Raw genomic sequence first — 18,706 nt, forward strand, 5'->3', positions numbered from 1 at the left:
ACTTTTGCACAGTACTGTATACAGTGCCAACAGTTTATGCAGCACCTTTACGTATTGTACACTCACATCAGTCCTTCTCCTCAAGATCTCACATGCATACACATAGCGGGGCCAATTTAGACAGCAGCCAATGAACCTGTCAAGCATGTCTTTGGGAATGGGGGGGGGGGGACTGAGAACCCTGAGGAAAGCAACATTAACACAGAAAGAGCATGCGAATGCCTGGGCCCCTAGGGGCCCCAGTGCTACAAGGCTGAAATGCACACCTCTAAGCACTCCAAGCATGTGGATGAAGCTTGTTGTGTGCGGGTTGTACGGCTCGACACTTTCACACCTCGGCCCTGGGATGTCTGTTAGAGGGATTGCTACAACCAGCGGTTGCACTTCCATCGCTTATTAAGAGCTGCTAATTTGGCTTGAAGGTTTCTCACGCCCTGGAACATGACCAGTGAGTCACCCTGCGGTGGCAGCAGGAACGCTGTTCATGGGGGGGGCGCCTTAATTACTGCTGCCCCCCCTTGGGTCTCATCTGCAGCACACTTAACTCCTTGTTTCCTTTCTTCACGACGGAGTATACTGTACCGCCTGATTTATTCAGCATCAGATATGAACATGTGAAAACAACGATTCAAAGCTTGTTGTGGTTACATTATTCTGATCAAATGTTTTCACTATTTTATTTTTTTTATCAATAATGAGTGTTTATTAAAGTAGTCAAAAATGCAATACAGCCAGTATATACAAGGGCTACTGTGATTTTAATTTTTCACTTTTTAAAGGTAGAGCGCAATCTTCTAAGATTTTGGAGAACTACAAGTTCCAAAAGCAGACCTTCCCTCTAGTTGCTAAATTAGATTTTTTGGGGAATATAGTCCTCCCTGCTTTAAAGCGGACCTCCACCCTGAAGTGGAAGTTCCGCTAATCTGTTCCCTCCCCCCCTCCGGTGCCACAATCGACACCTTTCAGGGGGGAGGGGGGTGCAGATGCAGATACCTGGATAATCCAGGTATCTGCACCCACTTCCGGGACAAGATCACCGCAGATGCCCTTCTGGGAAACACACAGTTCCCAGTACACAGCGGGGACCAGTAGAGACGCGCAGCCCGACTCGCGCATGCGCAGTAGGGAACCGGACAGTTAAGCCGCAATGCTTCACTTCCCGATTCCCTGACAGAAGAAGGCGGCGGGGGCAGCAGAGAGACGAGCGATCGCTCGCCATCTACCGCTGACATCGCTGGACCCTGGGACAGGTAAGTGTCAATTTGTTAAGTCAGCAGCTGCAATGTTTGTAGCTTCTGGCTTTTAATATTTTTTTTAAAAGGTGCAGCTCCTCTTAAGGATCTTCAATAATGAAATCTCCCGCTGCAAATATCTCCGATGTGTAAAGAGGAAATGCAAGAAACTGACAGTTCAGGAAGTGTTGGTTTTCTGGATCCCCCCCCGCTGTGCTTTAGGGACTTTAGTCTGCTGGCACCTGTGCAACTGCTGTGTCTGGAAGTCATGTTATTAGTAAAGGTAAAGCTGATGGAAGGAATTGCTGAGCGTAGTTTGGGACCATACCTTTGAGCATCTTGAAAGTGTCTCTTTAACCACTTATCCATTAGAGGCACAGCGGTGCCACCCCCCTATCCATGCGTCCGGCCCCCTAATCTACATACAGGGCACCGGGTTATTATTTTTTTAAGCATGCGATTAGAGCCAGAGGCTCAAATAAGCTTAAGAAAGGGTGGGCTTGGGGTGCAGAGCATTGCGCTTTGAGCCCACCCAGTTGTGTGGCAGTAGCGAATGAATATTTGCTATTTTCACGCTGAATCTCCTCCCCGCCAATCAGGAAGCAGGTCCTGAGACCAAATTCATGATTGGCCAAAATGCCGGGCGATCCTATTGGACCACGACGAAGAGCGGGGAGGAGACGTGGAGGCTGCCAGAGGGAAAAGCTGCCAGGGGGTAAGTGCAGGGCTCATCGACTGGCCATGGGTGGGTGCTGGTGACCCGACCCGAATGACCCACAGGGGTTGATTGTTAGCTGCTCCCCCCTGAAATATACCGCCACTGAACGACATCGCTATAGTGCTAATGACGGCTACGGCGCGATCCTCCAGTTCTGGGAGTCCATCCTATGGCGGCCTCCCATGATCGCTCCCGCTGCGGGGCACAGGTGGCGCTCTCTATGATTTGTCTTCCAGACACTGCTGATCACAGATTGAGGTAAAGAGCCAATCGGCATCTGGTTACCACATGATCAGCTGTGTCCAATCACAGCTTATCATGGAGGTAAACAGAAGCCGGTTGCTGATGGCATGAGGAGAAGAGAGCCAGGCTTGTGTGAAAGGCACATTTATACTGATAATCAGTGCAGTCCCAACAGTGCCTGTCGTGTCTCCTCAACAGAAAAATTTTAACAAACTGACCGTTTTTTTTTCCCCCAAGATTTTCGGTGGCTTATTTAGCAAAAAAAAAGTGGTGATTAAATATCATTTAAAAAAATTTAAAAATCTCTTCATGTGGGGAAAAAAAATTATTAAAGTTTTGTTTGGGTACAGTGGCACTTGACCGCACAGTTGTCGTTCAAGGTGTGACTGCGCTGAAAGCTGAAAATTGACCTGGGCAGGAAAGGGGGAGATTTTTTTTTATTTTTTTTTATGCAGCCTGTAGATGGAGCTGTTGGCTTCTTTTCACATGATTGCCTAACCTTAGCTGAAAAAGCTTTGTTTAGAGTGGTTCTAAAGTAAAAATATCTTTTTGCCCTTCTGCATTCCCAGCATTATGGTAAAACAAAACGGCCCACTACCTGTTCTAGAGATTCCCGTTTCAGGCTCACAAGCTTACGCCCTTCATCAGATCAAAAACACGGAAATCTTTAAACGATTGCCGACCGCCTCACGCCGATATACATCAGCAGAAGGGCTCGTACAGGCAAACTAACGTATCTTTATGTAGCCCTTTAAGAGGCGGCCTGCGGGTGCCCGTGGCAAGCTACGTGAGTCGGGTCGTGAGTCCCGTGGACTCGATCGCTGCGGGGATACCAGAGATCGCCTCAAGGAGAGAAAGAATGGGGAGATGCTAATGTAAACAAGCATGGGGGTGATCAAATGCCACCAAAAGAAAACTCTTATTTGTGCGAAAAAAAAGGACACAAATTTTGTTTGTGAGCCACATCACACGACCACGCAATTGTCAGTTAAAGTGACGCAGTGCCGAATCGCAAAAAGTGCTCTGTTCAGGAAGGGGGTAAATTCTTCCGAGGCTGAAGTGGTTAAACATCTGATTATGTAATTTCTTGAAGTATTGATTAATATTTTATGTGTAGCAGTCCTTTCTACTTTTTCTATCTATATATATTTTTTAGATATATATATTTATGTGTTTATGCATATACCACAAAAGTCCTGATCGCTTTCCGTTTACATTCATGATGTGTCCGTTTATTGGGGTTCCTCACATGTGAGGATGGGGGTGCCCCAGTTTTTTTTTTTTTTTTTTTATTTGAGTGCAAATTGGCATCCTGACATAGGAAGGGCCATCTTAACAGGTAGTAGATTTTATTCACCTTTATCTGAAAAGACATGTACAGTCTTTCTTATCTCGCCCTGATGTGACCTCTGTGATGTCTCGCTCTCCCAGGGATGGTGGCGGAGGAGTACAACGCGTTCTTCTATTCATTGGTGTCACAGGACACCCAGGAAATGGCGTATTCCACCAAGAGACAGAGATTCCTCGTGGATCAAGGCTACAGCTTTAAGGTATGTTGTTGTTTTTTAGGTTTTTACTTAAGCAATAAGACGTTTAAAAAATGGACTTCTTTTACCCATATAGTCAGCTGGAAAGAATGTGGTCTTTATTGAAGGATAACGGAGACCCTTCATCAGGGCCAACTGCAGATGGGTAAAGAGCTGTAATGCATACATGTGACATGTTGTACTGGGTTGGTGATTCTGTTCTCTCCTTATTGTATATTAGCTGCCTGGAGTTCCACTCTATGATAAATGGGACCTGTTGTTTGGAAATAGACAAAAGTGTTTGGTTGTTGAAACGCCTCCTAATCCTGCTTATGTATTATATGGCAGCCCTCAAAATCGCAAAATGCGAGTAGAATTTTTGAGGGCTGCCTGGGAGGGGGGGTGGCGAGTATCGCCGCCAGGCAGGTTTTTTGGGAGTCCTTCTCCTAGCACTGATGGAGGTGAAGAGAGGAGAGCAGGCGGCCAGATCATCAGAGCGAGAGGAACAGCACTAGCGGCTTTCATTTCAGTAGCAGTGTGTTCCCCGCTCGTTCTGTCACGCACAGCCTCGCTCCCTGATCCTGGGGCAAGTGGCGTGTATCAAAGTTCCCTGGCCAGGGGGTGGGGCTGTGTGTGAAGCCGAGCGGCCGGTACACACTGTTATTAAAATGAAAGCCGTTTCAGCAGTGTTCCTTGGCGCTCTGATCATCTGGACAGCAATCCTCTTCCTCTCCTCTGTTCCCCTGCATGGTGGACACAGGTAGTCGGCATAGCGTGATGGACGCAGGTAGTCGGCATAGCGCGATGGACGCAGGTAGTCGGCATAGCGCGATGGACGCAGGTAGTCGGCATAGCGCGATGGACGCAGGTAGTCGGCATAGCGCGATGGACGCAGGTAGTCGGCATAGCGCGATGGACGCAGGTAGTCGGCATAGCGCGATGAGCACAAGCGAGGCTGCACTGGTGAGCACCGATAAAGTTGTTAATATTTTTTATTACTTAATTCTGCATAAAGCATTTAGGTGTCATTTCATGAGATCATTTATGATGGCATGTTTAGGCAGGGTAGGGATTGGGTGGAGCAGCTGGTGGCGAGTAACCCTTGAGTAACCCCAAATCCGCCCCCTCCAAATTATTGCGTTCAGGTTTTTCCAGTGAAGGGTACTAGTTTTTTTTTTTTTTTTTTTTTTTTTTTTTATAATCTTTATATTAAAGAAAGCTATTTTTTTCAATATAGTTGACTAAAAGACAATTCATAGTAAAGAAATAGAAGGTGTGTGTGTCTGTTATTCTAGTCACCAATTCTCTATAATTCTACAACTATCTCCAACATCTAAAGACATATAAGTAAAAAAAAAAAAAAGGAACAGTAGAATAGAGAATGATGCTCCTGTATAAAGCCGGTTGGTGCCAGCGGGGTATTTGAGGAAAAACATAATGCAATACTTCATAATGCAACACGTAGCACTGACTACAAAGTAATACTCGATACCAAAGTATGAGTGATGGTTCTAGACACATCAATACATAGAAGATAGAGACAAAAAGGAAAACAATACAGTAGAGGGGGGGGGGCAATAGAAGGGGGGGGGGGGAAGAGGTAACTGGGTGAAAGTTGCTCAAAGATTAAATAATACCGCTGAATTAGTATAAGAAACTTATTAAAGGATAAGTACAGGCAAAGCTCATTTGGCTGTAATTCTCCTGTGGATCACGAGTTGCTGTTTTGACACAACACTGGCAAGCATATACACTCCGGTACACGATATTATGAGTGGGCATTCTTAATCCGCCCGATACTAACCAAAAACATGGCCACCTCCCAAGGCTGCGACATCTTTTTCCTCTTTAGCCGCTGTTCTGTTAAAACAGCAAACTACTCTAAATCTCCAATTACTGATGCTTTACAGTAACCGGAAGTGATTTGATTTGAGATCTCGATTAATTGACAGAACGGTGGGGCGAAATCACGACTGGAGTTGGGATCCGCCCACAGGCCTGGACCGACACCCGGCTCAGCCTCTAAGATCCGCTGAAAAAGCGGTAGCCGGCCGCTCCCGCCACTCCACAGCCCAGCGCTCCTGAGAGCTGTGACTGAGTCACCAGCTCTCTGCTCTGGGAGCCCTGAGAACCGAGCGACCGGCAGTGATTGATTGCTCTGTTCTCAGTGTTGGATCCGGCGGGGGACAGAGTCAGCATCGGACCGATGCTGCATCCACCTAGGTAAGTATGATTTTGAAAAAACAAATCATAATTCTCTTTTAACCACTTCAGCCCCGTAAGGATTTACCCCCTTCCCGACCAGAGCATTTTTTTTGCAATTCAGCACTGCATCGGTTTAGCTGACGCGGTCGTGCGACATTGCACCCAAACAAAGTTGACGTCCTTTTTTTTTTTCTAACAAATAGAGCTTTCTTTGGGTGGTATTTGATCACCTCTGGTTTTTATTTTTTGCGCTATAAACAAAAAAGAGCGACAATTTTGAAAAAAACAACCTTTTTTTTTTTTTTTTTTTTGCTATAATAAATATCCCCCAAAAAAGTCTAAAAAAATGAATTTCTTCCTCAGTTTAGGCTGATATGTATTCTTTTACATATTTTGGGTAAAAAAAAATCGCAATAAGTGTAAATTGATTGGTTTGCGCAAAAGTTATAGCGTCTACAAAATGGGGTATAGATTTATGCCATTTTAATTTAGTTTTTTTTACTAGTAATGGTGGCGATCTGCGTCTTTTTTTTTTATTTTTATTTTTTTATCGTGACTGCGGCATTATAACGGACACTTTTTACACTATTTTAAGACCATTTTCATTTATACAGCGATCAGTGCTATAAATAGTCACTGAATACTGTATAAATGACACTAGCAGGAAAGGGGTTAAACACTATGGGGCGATCAAGGGGTTACGTGTGTCCTAGGGAGTGATTCTAACTGTGGGGGGGGGGGGGGGATGGGCTAACACTGACATGACAGCAATTGCTGCTCTCGCTGACGTGGAGCAGTAGATCCCTGTCATGTCACAAGGCAGAACAGGGAAATGCCTGGTTTACATCACATTTACATCTCCCCGATCTGCCTGTCCGTCTCACAATCGCGGGCCTCCGGCGAACACAGTTTGCTGGACACGTGGGTGCGCTCCAGCGACGGACGAGTACCCGCAAGGCAGAAAATTCAAAGGGACGTACAGGTACACCCATTTGCCTGTAGGAACAATTCTGCCGATGTATATACAGTGCCTTGCGAAAGTATTCGACCCCCTTGAACTTTTCAACCTTTTGCCACATTTCAGGCTTCAAACATAAAGATATAAAATTTTTATTTTTTGTGAAGAATCACCAACAAGTGGGACACAATTGTGAAGTGGAATGAAATCTATTGGATATTTTAAACTTTTTTAACTAATAAAAAAATGAAAAGTGGGGCGTGCAAAATTATTCGGCCCCCTTGCGTTAATACTTTGTAGAGCCACCTTTTGCTGCGATTACAGCTGCAAGTCGCTTGGGGTATGTCTCTATCAGTTTTGCACATCGAGAGACTGAAATTCTTGCCCATTCTTCCTTGCAAAACAGCTCGAGCTCAGTGAGGTTGGATGGAGAGCGTTTGTGAACAGCAGTTTTCAGCTCTTTCCACAGATTCTCGATTGGATTCAGGTCTGGACTTTGACTTGGCCATTCTAACACCTGGATACGTTTATTTGTGAACCATTCCTTTGTAGATTTTGCTGTATGTTTGGGATCATTGTCTTGTTGGAAGATAAATCTCCGTCCCAGTTTCAGGTCTTTTGCAGACTCCAACAGGTTTTCATCCAGAATGGTCCTGTATTTGGCTGCATCCATTTTCCCCTCAATTTTAACCATCTTCCCTGTCCCTGCTGAAGAAAAGCAGGCCCAAACCATGATGCTGCCACCACCATGTTTGACAGTGGGGATGGTGTGTTGAGGGTGATGAGCTGTGTTGCTTTTACGCCAAACATATCGTTTTGCATTGTGGGTAAAAAGTTTGATTTTGGTTTCATCTGACCAGAGCACCTTCTTCCACATGTTTGGTGTGTCTCCCAGGTGGCTTGTGGCAAACTTGTGGCTTTATGGATATCTTTGAGAAATGGCTTTCTTCTTGCCACTCTTCCATAAAGGCCAGATTTGTGCAGTGTACGACTGATTGTTGTCCTATGGACAGACTCTCCCACCTCAGCTGCAGTGCTCTGCAGTTCATCCAGAGTGATCATGGGCCTCTTGGCTGCATCTCTGATCAGTCTTCTCCTTGTCTGAGCTGAAAGTTTAGAGGGACGGCCAGGTCTTGGTAGATTTGCAGTGGTCTGATACTCCTTCCATTTCAAAACGATCGCTTGCACAGTGCTCCTTGGGATGTTTAAAGCTTGGGAAATCTTTTTGTATCCAAATCCGGCTTTAAACTTCTCCACAACAGTATTACGGACCTGCCTGGTGTGTTCCTTGGTCTTCATGATGCTCTCTGCGCTTTCAACAGAACCCTGAGACTATCACAGAGCAGGTGCATTTATACAGAGACTTGATTACACACAGGTGGATTCTATTTATCACCATCAGTCATTTAGGACAACATTGGATCATTCAGAGATCCTCGCTGAACTTCTGGAGTGAGTTTGCTGCACTGAAAGTAAAGGGGCCGAATAATTTTGCACGCACCACTTTTCAGTTTTTTATTTGCTAAAAAAGTTTAAAATATCCAATAGATTTCGTTCCACTTCACAATTGTGTCCCACTTGTTGGTGATTCTTCCCAAAAAATAACAATTTTATATCTTTATGTTTGAAGCCTGAAATGTGGCAAAAGGTTGAAAAGTTCAAGGGGGCCGAATACTTTCGCAAGGCACTGTATGTGTGTGCGCCGGTCGGCAAGTGGTTAAAGGCCAAAGGTCCACACAGTCATTTATGAATGATGGGGGGGGGGGGGGGGTGGTCCACATTCATAGTGAAGGGTACTGTTAATACTACAAGTACTGCTAACATTCTATGAGGAAGTGAGCTGCCATCTAGATGAAGGAAGGCCTGTGGGCAGAGGCGTAACTAGAACCTTCAGGGCCCCGGTGCAAGAAACAATGAAGGGCCCCCCAACTCCTGGATGGGGTCCCATCTCATGAGCCTGGGACCCTTCTCCCGAAAGCCCAGTGGCGGAACGCCGGGGCTCGGTCGCAAGTGTAACCTTTGTGACTCTGGTAGTCAGTAGTTTTTTTCTTATTATTATTTTTTTACTGTTTATTTTATTTTTTTACAATTTTTTCTTATTTTTTTTACATTTTGTTTAGGAGCCCCATTGAGGGGCTTTGGTAAGATATCAAGGGTCTAAACAGACCTCTGATGTTCCACTGGTGAGCTCCCAATCTCCTTCTCTGCAACCTCAGCTGCACAGAATCTTCCCTTTCATTTACAAACTAAAGCATAGTTAAGATAGTTATGAATGAACAGAGTCAGTGATTGGTACAGATCCCTGCCTCTGTCCATTCAGACAAGGAAGGGGCCGGTAAATGACATATTTACCAAACCTTTCCCTGCTCTCCATCCTGACAAATCCCCCCGGAAATACTGCAGGGCGGCCAGGACAGAGGACAGGGGCACAGGAGCAGCAGAAAGAAGCTGGATAGGAGGAATGGAGGGGGGAGGCATATAGAGGAATCAATCTCTATATCAGTTCCTCTATATATGCCACTCCTCCTATCGAGGTGTACATTGGAGCATGGGCCCCCGTAGAGCATGAGGCCATATCACTGTGACCCCTGTAGTTACGCCCCTGGTGGCAGTGCTGTGTGGGGGATTGGACACAGTGCTGCTAGGGTGGATGGGATCAGTGGCAATGCTGGTGATAATGTGATCAGTGGTAATGCTGGAGGGAAGGGGAATTGATCAGGGGCAGTGCTAGGAGGGAGGGGGTGGACTAATCACTGGCAGATGCTGGGGGGGGGGGGGGAGGGATTGAATCACTGGCAGAGGGTGGGGGGAGGTTGGGATCACTGTCAGATGCTGAAGGGGGGGGGTGGTTGGGATCACTGTCAGATGCTAGGGGGTGTTGGGATGACAGGCAGATGCTGGGGGGGGGGGGGGGGGTGTTGGGATCACTGGCTGATGCTGGGGGGGGTGGGATCACTGGCAGATGTTCGGGGTGTTGGGATCACTGGCAGATGCTGGGGAAGGGGGGTGTTGGGGTCACTGGCAGACGCTGGGGAGGGGGGTGGTGGGGTCACTGGCAGACGCTGGGGAAGGGGGGTGTTGGGATCACTGGCAGACGCTGGGGAGGGGGGTGGTGGGGTCACTGGCAGACGCTGGGGTTGTTGGGATCACTGGCAGATGCTGGGGATGGAAGGTGTTGGGGTCACTGGCAGATGCTGGGGAGGGAGGGTGGTGGGGTCACTGGCAGATGCTGGGGGGGTGTTTGGATCACTGGCAGATGCTGGGGAGGGAGGGTGGTGGGGTCACTGGCAGATGCTGGGGGGGTGTTGGGATCACTGGCAGATGCTGGGGAGGGGGGGGTGTTGGGGTCACTGGCAGATGCTGGGGAGGGGGTGGTGGGGTCACTGGCAGATGTTGGGGGGTGTTGGGATCACTGGCAGATGCTGGGGAAGGGGGGTGTTGGGGTCACTGGCAGACGCTGGGGAGGGGGGTGGTGGGGTCACTGGCAGACGCTGGGGAAGGGGGGTGTTGGGATCACTGGCAGACGCTGGGGAGGGGGGTGGTGGGGTCACTGGCAGACGCTGGGGTTGTTGGGATCACTGGCAGATGCTGGGGATGGAAGGTGTTGGGGTCACTGGCAGATGCTGGGGAGGGAGGGTGGTGGGGTCACTGGCAGATGCTGGGGGGGTGTTTGGATCACTGGCAGATGCTGGGGAGGGAGGGTGGTGGGGTCACTGGCAGATGCTGGGGGGGTGTTGGGATCACTGGCAGATGCTGGGGAGGGGGGGGGTGTTGGGGTCACTGGCAGATGCTGGGGAGGGGGTGGTGGGGTCACTGGCAGATGTTGGGGGGTGTTGGGATCACTGGCAGATGCTGGGGGGGCAGGGTCTTGGGGTCACTGGCAGATGCTGGGGAGGGGGGTGTGTTGGAGTCACTGGCAGATGCTGGGCGGGGGGGTGGTGGGGTCACTGGCAGATGTTGGGGGGTGTTGGGATCACTGGCAGATGCTGGGGGGGGTGGGATCACTGGCAGATGCTGGGGGGGGGGGTGGGATCACTTGCAGATGCTGGGGAGGGGGGGTATTGGGGTCACTGGCAGACGCTGGGGAGGGGGGGTGTTGGGATCACTGGCAGATGCTGGGGAGGGGGGTGGTGGGGTCACTGGCAGATGCTGGGGAGGGGGATGTTGGGGTCACTGGCAGATGCTGGGGAGGGTGGGTGGGATCAGTGTGACAGTGGTGGTAGGGTAGGATGGGAGTAGTGCCAGTGCTGTATGGGGGAAGTGGTAGTGCTGGAGGGTGATTGGATCAGTAGCAGCATTGGTGTGGGTTGGGATCTGTTACTCACTTTCACTTGCTCTTTCAGTGTCAGCTTAGGACTCTATACTCCATGCTCTGGATCCCTTTTCATGTCTCTAGGACACTGTCCGAAGATGGGGTTTCCTCATTTGTCTGAGACGTCCCCTGGCTCCTCCCCCTTCACTCTACCTGACTGGTCGGCTGACAAAAGTATACAGCTTCTGCCTCCTGATGGCTCCGGGTGAGCGATCCACTGTGCAGTTACTGTGGCTGTGATAATACTGTAAACGGTGCAGCTGCAAACTCCGTGGGGGGAGAGGCTGGGTGAGCGATCAGCTTTGTAGTGATAGTACACTCATCCATCATTGCCTCTGGGTAACTAGCAGAAGAACCTTCTGGCGGTGGGCCCCCTCCATAGTGGTGTGATGACAGGGCCCAGTCGCAAGTGCGACTGGTGCGACCCTGGTAATTCTGCCACTGCCTGTGGGTGTGCTGTATCTGGATTTTGGAAAAGCATTCCCCACAGTTTCCTATACACGCTTAATTTACAATCTGAGGTCTGTTGGCATAGACCATAAGGTATCCATAAGGTATGTACCAGTATAGAAAACTAGTAACAGAAGTGTGTCCAAAGGGTGGCGATAAATAGTGAGTACTCGGAATAGTCTGGAGTGGTAAGGGGGATACCCTGGGAATTGTCCTGGGACCAATTCTTTCTAATTTATTTATAAATGATATAGAGGATGGGATAAATAGCTCAATCTCAGTGTTTGCTGACGATACAATGCTAAATGGGCCAATAACTTCCCAACTGTGGGTGGCGCAGTGGTGTAGTGGTTAGGGGTGGCACAGTGGTGTAGTGGTTAGGGGTGGCACAGTGGTGTAGTGGTTAGGGGCGGCACAGTGGTGTAGTGGTTAGGGGCGGCACAGTGGTGTAGTGGTTAGGGGCGGCACAGTGGTGTAGTGGTTGGGGGTGGCACAGTGGTGTAGTGGTTGGGGTTGGCACAGTGGTGTAGTGGTTGGGGGTGGCACAGTGGTGTAGTTGGGGGTGGCACAGTGGTGTAGTGGTTAGGGGCGGCACAGTGGTGTAGTGGTTAGGGGCGGCACAGTGGTGTAGTGGTTAGGGGTGGCACAGTGCTGTAGTGGTAAGCACTCTCACCTAGCAGTAAAAAGGGTCGCTGGTTTCGAATATCAACCACGACACCACCTGCCTAATTTCTCACAAGTGCAATCCCTTCCCTGGAGAGTGGAAGCTCTTCACAAAGGAGTAGCCACTTTTTTGTATTAATGCCTATGGTTTGGTAATGAGATGTCCAACAAGCTTGTTTGGTGTGATGGTCAGGTATCCACAAAGGTTTGGCTTGTGTTCATGATTACATTTGCACATTATGTTGTGTGTGCGTTGCTGTGATTCTTTAACTTTCACCGCAAGCTAATACCGTTATCACCACTGTGCAGTCAGGGTTTAACATTTTCTGTTAGCAGCCCCTCCCAGAAACGAAGTTCCTAAATATCTATTATTGGTTGAACTGGATGGACTTGTGTGTTTTTTATTTTTTTATTTTTTATTTTTCCCCCAACCACACTATGTATATGGCATTGACCATTCACTTATATTTTAAGGCCCCTATCTCACATAAATACTTATACCGGGGCCTATTTAGACAGAGGCTGATTAACCCACAAGCATATTTTTGGCATGTCAAGGAAACCGGAGTACCTGGTGAAAACCCACGCAAGCCCATGAAGAGCATGCAAACTCCATGCAGGTAGAGTTCTGCTTGAGTTTCGGATCGAGGACACTAGTCCTGCAAGACAGATGGGCTTACCCACTAAGCTACTTACGTTTGAGACATATTCTAGGTTAGTTTTGTAATGTCCCCACCCTCATCATGTCTTCCATGAGGTTACAGGCGCACATTATATCTCTGGATATCTGTTTGGTCTTGCCTAGAACAATGGGGTGATTTGATGTCATACGTCACAGTTCCTTATTCTATTTCCATGTTGGTTAGGTGATCACCAAGCTGGCCGGCATGGAGGAAGAAGAACTGGCATTCGCCACCAAAGAAGATCAGCAGCAGCTCCTGCATAAGGTGTTGGCTGCCTCCGATCTGGACGCAGAGGAGGAAATAGTGGCCGGGGAATTCGGATCAAAGTCTCTCACTCACGTAAGAATTAAAATCCTCAGTGTTTGTATGTTTCAGGTATTCAGACCATGTGTTGTGGTGACAAAGAATTCATGGAACAGGAAGTGAGAGAAAATCTTCAACAGCTGCAAAGAAAACGGTCCTCTTTTATTCTTATAGTGATTGTAAAGTCTCTTGTTTGTTATTTTTATAGGAAAAAAAAAAATTTTTTTATACTTACATGCTCTGTTGCAGTGGATTTGCACAGAGCAGCCCGGATCCTCCTCTTCTTGTGTCCCTCTTCTGTGATCCTATCCCCTCCCTCCTGTGCAGTGCTCCCACAGCAAGCAGCTTGCTATGGAGGCAGCCGAGTCAAAGCTCCCTGTGTCCATTCAGACACGGAGCCCTGACCTGGCCCTGCCCCCTCTCTCTCCCCTGATTGGCTAGCTGACTTTGTGTCTCAGCCCATTTAGGAAGGAGAATCTTGAAAGGCAGACAGGTGGACAGAGAGGTTCCCTTAGGTAAGTATTGGGGGGGGGGGGGCAGTCCTGTCTGCCACCCCATTGAGTTATCAATGGACTACAAGAGCAGGAATCGGCACAATCATAATCTATTGACACTTCATCCAGCTTTTATCTGAAAGCCTAAATATTTAAGAATAAGGAAAGAGGGCCTGTTGAACCAAAGGGCTCAAACCCTAGGGAGCTCCAGCCTGGTAAATTATAACAACTAGTTAACTGTAGCGAGTGATCCTTTTTTAAGCGGTTGTTCCCATGGGTATATTTAAATATATCACAAAAAAAAAATGTATGGTATGCAAAAGAATATTTTATTTATACACAGAATATGTCATATCAAAAAATAAAGAAACCTATATAGTAATATAAAGTATAATTTATACACAGAGTATGTCATATCAAAAACAAAAATAAAACACTGTATATAGATAAAAATACATTTCCAAGTATCAGATATGATATAACTTATGTCATACGGAAGCTGCCAACATGTTTTGCGGTATAGGCCGCTTCTTCAGGGCTCCACTATCCGTGTATGACCTAGAAATATCTGATATAGATATAAGAAAAACAAACCAAATTAGTGACTAAATAGCACACATTTATTTGTACATTTCCAAAACCCCTGTCTTCTGGCTGGAATGGGGGGGGGGGGGGGGGGAGAAAAAAAGAATTAAAAAAAATATTAATTTAGATAAATAATATATATTAATATACCTTCAAAAAATGCAATGGATGTGTTTGAGCGAAGGGGAGACCAATCTTGACACTTCTTGTAGAGTAGAGTAGAGATAAAAGGCACGTCTGATGAGCCATCTCTATATAAAATATAAAAAAAAGCAGCGAGATGTCCATAAGAAAAGAGCCCCAGGAGAGCACCAGGACTCAGTTCATCCATCAATATGACCAGATTTATGACCAGATTTATAAAGATTTATAAAGGACATAAACAAATATATACTAGTATTAACAATAAAGATATTTCACTAACCTGTACGTGAAAGCAGCATGTTCAAATATTGAGGAGCGGGGCTGGTACAGGTACAGCCCAAAATATTTATAAATCACCAAGGTTCCAACAGTATCATTGCTCAGGGATATAAGAAGCAGGACTACACATAATAAAACTCACTTCTACACCCAAAGACCGCTCCTTTATTTCCTCAAACATATATAGCTCTTACCCTGTACACAGGATCATGCGTTCATTCAACCATATGTTTTATGTAAAAAAAATCAATATCTATATCAGATATTTCTAAGTCAAACACGGATAGTGGAGCCATGAAGAAGCGGCCTATACCTCGAAACATGTTGGCAGCTTCTGTATCACATACGTTATATCATATCTGATACTTGGAAATGTATTTTTATCCATATACAGTATGTTTGTTTATTTTTTTGATATGACATATTCTGTGTATCTAAAAGAATAATTTATAAATAGGGGGTGTGTGTATATATATATATATATATATATATATATATATATATATATATATATATATATATATATATATATATATATATATATATATATATTCTCTAATATACCAATGGGAACAACCACTTAAAAGGCCCACTCACTACCTAGTTGTTTTTATCTGAAAGTCCACACAGAGGTACAGACAGTGGGGGAGATTTAGTAACTCTAGCTGTGCATAGTAACCAATTGGCTATTACATTTTATTGGCAAAGCCTAACATGCTGAAGTTAGAAGCTGATTTTGTTGCTATGCACAGCTGCACCCCCCCCCCCCCCCCAGTGAGCTGTATGAGGAGTCTGCAGGAGCCTGGCATTGCAACTGCAACTCCCTGGTCACATGGCATTGTTTTGCAGGCTGTCTTCCAATTCCCATAAATGGTACTTACCTGTATGGAGCACCCATGCATTCCCATGTGGATGAACACAGCCCTTGCATAGGTATACATTGTAGTACAGTGGAACCTTGGTTTACGAGTAACGAGCATTTTGAACAACGAGCGACTTCTTTATTTTTTTTTTTATTCCGACTCGGTTTGCAAGTGTTGTCTCCCAAAACAACCAGAATTCAAGCTAATGGGTGCGCAGTACCGCATTTGGCCAGAGGTACGGGGGTGCCGGGAACATTCGGAATGGTTCGGGGCCATTCGGAATCACTCGGAAATACTCAGTTCCCGAGTGTTTCTGAGCCTTTCAGAGGCTTTACAAGTTCAGCCGAGCTGTCCCTGAGTATTTCCAAGGCTCTCCGGTGCCCCCCCCCCTTCCTCTGGCCACATGCGGTATTACATGTAATAGAAGTCAACTTGGAGCGAATTATCTTAGGTTCCATTGACTTCTATGGGGAAACTCGCTTTGATATGCGAGTGCTTTGGATTACAAGCATTCTCCTGGAACGGATTATGCTCGTAATCCAAGGATCCACTGTACTCCTGTGTGAACAAAAAGCTTTAATGATGATACTGACAGATTGCATTGTATTATATCATCGATCGTTGTTGTTTTTTGCCCATAAAAGTTACATTTCCTGTGATACACCTCCTTAACCATTTCCATTCTCCGCAGGTGGGGCGGCGTGTCGGGACGATGAGCTCTATGTCTGGAGCAGACGATACGGCGTATATGGAGTACCACACACCTCGGAACAAGAATGCCGCCGGCAAACACGTACATCCTCTGTTCAAGCGTTTCCGAAAATGAAAAAAAAAAATAATCTTTCTTCGTTGTGACGTTGATGGGGGGGGGGGGGCGCAGGGGATGTGCTGACTGTTTGGTGAGAGTTTCATGCATTTAATATGCAGCTACTGATCCTGAGATTGCCAAAATTGTCCATCCAGTGCCGAACCATTAGCATGGCTAATGGTGATCTCGTATTGTTGCAAATGAGGTGAAACAAATGTCAGTGTAAAAAAAGAGAGAGACAAATAATTCCACAGTAGCGCACTAAATTAATCTACAAAGCTATATAAAAAAAATATAGATACCATATTGTTGCTTAGAACAAGTAAAAGCCGACACTCAACCAACAAGGGGGTGCTAGCACCCGCCCCGAGCTGCATGCAGGCAACCTATAGCCATGTCCGCTTCTATAGTCTGCAGATGCAGCGGCTTCGCACACACAAAGTGGCGTGTCAACAAATTTGACAGCCCTGCAGGATCGGCCCTGAACGCACACTGTCTGCGTTTTTTTTTTATTTTTTTTTTTTTTTTTATTGGCAATTGCAGCATATTCTTGTTTTGTCCTCCGTAACATGTGAAGGGTCACACCCCTCCCCCCTTCTTTTCTCATCTATACATATATGTCTGTATTAGGGAATACCTGAGTACATATACACCTGGCCTTGTAGGCAGATCTTCTGTGCACGCTCTTTGCAAGAACTGTCGCTTTTCTTGCTAGTTTAAAGCAGAACTCCGGCCTTCCCCCCTCAGTCTTGCCCAGTTGTACAGGCTGCAGTCCTGTATTGAAATGACGTACTCTGATTTCACCGCACACTGTGAGCTTGCTGCAGTGTGGAAAAGGATGTCTGTTCTATTGAGAAATAGAATGTCAGATGAACCGTGGTCAAAGAGATATTAAATATCTCTGTAGTTTGTAAGTTTTATCTCTAAAAGTTTTCATTTATCGTTTAATTTATTGAATCATTTTATTGTGGACGCAATAAAATGCGGTTATAGAGAAATATTCCTTAAAGGAATCAATAAAAATTGGTTGTTTTTTCTTTTTTTCTTGTTTTATTCTGCTTTTCATAGTTAATAAATATAATCTAAATCCATTCATCGTGTGTATTCTTCTAGAATCTTGGTGTGATTTGTGTATTTCTTCCAGATCTGTGCAGTAATCCAGTGTGAGACTTCCTGTAATAAAGACCGCTCACTGCTGCTCTCTCTCCTTGTGCAGGGAGACTGGTCTTGTCTCCGCCCCCCTCCTGTAGTTTTCTATGGTGGGTGGAGCCTGTTGGGCCCCTCCCACAGCTCTCTCTCTCCCTCCCTCTCCCCTTGTGCAGGGTCACTGGTCATGTCTCCGCCCCTCCTGTAGTTTTCTATGGTGGGTGGAGCTTGTTGGGCTCCTCCCAAAGCTCTTCTCTCTCCCCCCCCCTCTCTCCCCTTGTGCAGGGTCACTGGTCTTGTCCCCGCCCCTTCCTGTAGTTTTTCTATGGTGGGTGGAGCCTGCTGGCCCCTCCCACAGCTCTGCTTTCTCTCTCCCTCTCCCTCTCTCTCTCCCTCTCTCTCCCCCCCCTCTCTCCCCCCCCCTCTCTCCCCCCCCTCTCTCTCCCCCCCCTCTCTCCCCCCTCTCTCTCTCCCCCCTCTCTCTCTCTCTCCCCCCCCTCTCTCCCTCTCTCTCTCCCTCTCTCTCTCCCCTTGTGCAGGATCAATGGTCTTGTCTCCGCCCCCTCGTGTAGTTTTGTATGGTGGGCGGAGCCTGCTGGGCCCCTCCCACAGCTCTGCTTTCTCTCCGTTTCCCCCCCAGAGAGATCTGAAATTGGCTGTGCACCGATGCTCCCCATCCAACCTGATGGAGCTTGAGAGGTCCTGCAAAGAAGAATGGGAGAAACTGCCCGAAAATAGAAGTGCCAAGCTTGTAGCATCATACTTAAAAAGACTTGAGGCTCTAATTGGTGCCAAAGGTTCCTCACCAAAGTATTGGGCAAAGGGTGTGATACTTATGTACATGGGATTTATTTTTATTTTTTAAATACATTTGCAAAGATTTCAAACAAACTTCTTTCACGTTGTCATTATAAGGTATTTGTAGAGCTTTGAAGAAAATAAATTTAAAGCAGAGTTCCGCCTGACGGAAAAAAAACATTAAGTCAGCAGCTACAAATATTGTAGCTGCTGACTTTTACTATATGGATGCTTACCTGCCCAGGAACCTCACGAGGTCGGCCCCCCAGCCAATCTTCGGATTGACTGTCAGGTGC

General features: G+C 46.7%; 1 protein-coding gene across 1 annotated transcript in view; it reads left to right on the forward strand.

Moving 5' to 3' along the window:
- ERCC3 (ERCC excision repair 3, TFIIH core complex helicase subunit) overlaps positions 1-17,557 on the forward strand; it is a 72,171-nt gene extending 54,614 nt beyond the window's left edge. Inside the window, exons 13-15 of the mRNA XM_077449654.1 lie at positions 3,625-3,743; positions 13,174-13,329; positions 16,350-17,557. Of these exons, the coding sequence (XP_077305780.1) occupies positions 3,625-3,743; positions 13,174-13,329; positions 16,350-16,484 (410 nt within the window). The 3' untranslated portion in view covers positions 16,485-17,557. The remainder of the gene's footprint in view (positions 1-3,624; positions 3,744-13,173; positions 13,330-16,349) is intronic.
- Positions 17,558-18,706: the final 1,149 nt, after the last annotated feature.

The sequence above is a fragment of the Lithobates pipiens genome, unplaced genomic scaffold (genome assembly GCF_037356315.1).
Source record: "Lithobates pipiens isolate NorthernLeopardFrog02 unplaced genomic scaffold, aLitPip1_a1.2 Scaffold_22, whole genome shotgun sequence".
In the NCBI taxonomy this organism is placed as follows: Eukaryota; Metazoa; Chordata; class Amphibia; order Anura; family Ranidae; genus Lithobates; species Lithobates pipiens.